At 52.5% G+C, this 874-nt stretch overlaps 1 protein-coding gene across 1 annotated transcript in view; it reads left to right on the top strand.

The window, feature by feature from the left end:
* LOC119591004 (beta,beta-carotene 15,15'-dioxygenase-like) overlaps nt 1-874 on the top strand; it is a 12809-nt gene that overhangs the window by 10615 nt on the left and 1320 nt on the right. The window contains exons 6-7 of the mRNA XM_037939736.1: nt 185-393; nt 606-860. Of these exons, the coding sequence (XP_037795664.1) occupies nt 185-393; nt 606-860 (464 nt within the window). The remainder of the gene's footprint in view (nt 1-184; nt 394-605; nt 861-874) is intronic.

Consider the following 874-nt stretch of genomic DNA (forward strand, 5'->3'; position numbering starts at 1 on the left):
TTAAATCTGCCAAATAAATCCCGAAAGTAACAAAGCAACATACGATGATAATGGTGACATGATTCAGATGGAGACGGAGTTGCAGTTTTTGATCTGTTGAAACTGTTGTTATAAAGAAGTCTTCATATTTTCCACACGCACTGCCTCGGAAGCCACCTGCCCCATTAAGCAAGCTCTGTTCCAGGCGCCGACCCTTGGAACAGCGCCCGCATTGTGGGCACGATTCCCTCCAGCTTCCGCGCCTCCTTCTCCTATTACCACAGCTTCGGGATGAGCGAGGAGTACCTGCTCTTCCTCGAGCAGCCTCTTCTCGTCAACACCCTGAAGCTTGCCACCTCCCAGATCAAGAGCAGGGCCATGCACGACTGCATGGAGTGGCACCCGCAGGAGAAGGTTAGGCGGAGGCACTGTTTATCCTCGACTGACCTGCACTAGCGTCCTGATTAACGACTTTTATAAAATCCTTATCGACTCTAACGCTTTTTGGATGTTACGGCTCTGTTTTATTATGATTCTACGTCTTGCTTTTCTCTTGCATAGGATCGTTCCCATTCCCTGTTATCCTTCAGATCGACGTCTTATCTCGCTCTCCACTGCCTCCCCAGGTTAAATTCCACCTGCTGCGCAAGTCCACGGGCGAAGCGGTGAAGGTCAGGTATCTGTGCGACGAGCCCTTCTTCACCTTCCACCACGTCAACGCGTACGAGGACAAAGGTCACCTGGTGGTCGACATCATCACGTACCCGAGCCCGGAGATCCTCGACAAGTTCTACCTGAACAAAATCCGAGCGCAGGAGTTCGACGTGAAGGACGCGCCGCAGCTGCAGAGGTTCATCCTGCCTCTCCTGGCGGATCTTCAGGTACGGCCGCGCAC

The sequence above is a fragment of the Penaeus monodon genome, chromosome 28 (genome assembly GCF_015228065.2).
Source record: "Penaeus monodon isolate SGIC_2016 chromosome 28, NSTDA_Pmon_1, whole genome shotgun sequence".
NCBI classification, from domain to species: domain Eukaryota; kingdom Metazoa; phylum Arthropoda; class Malacostraca; order Decapoda; family Penaeidae; genus Penaeus; species Penaeus monodon.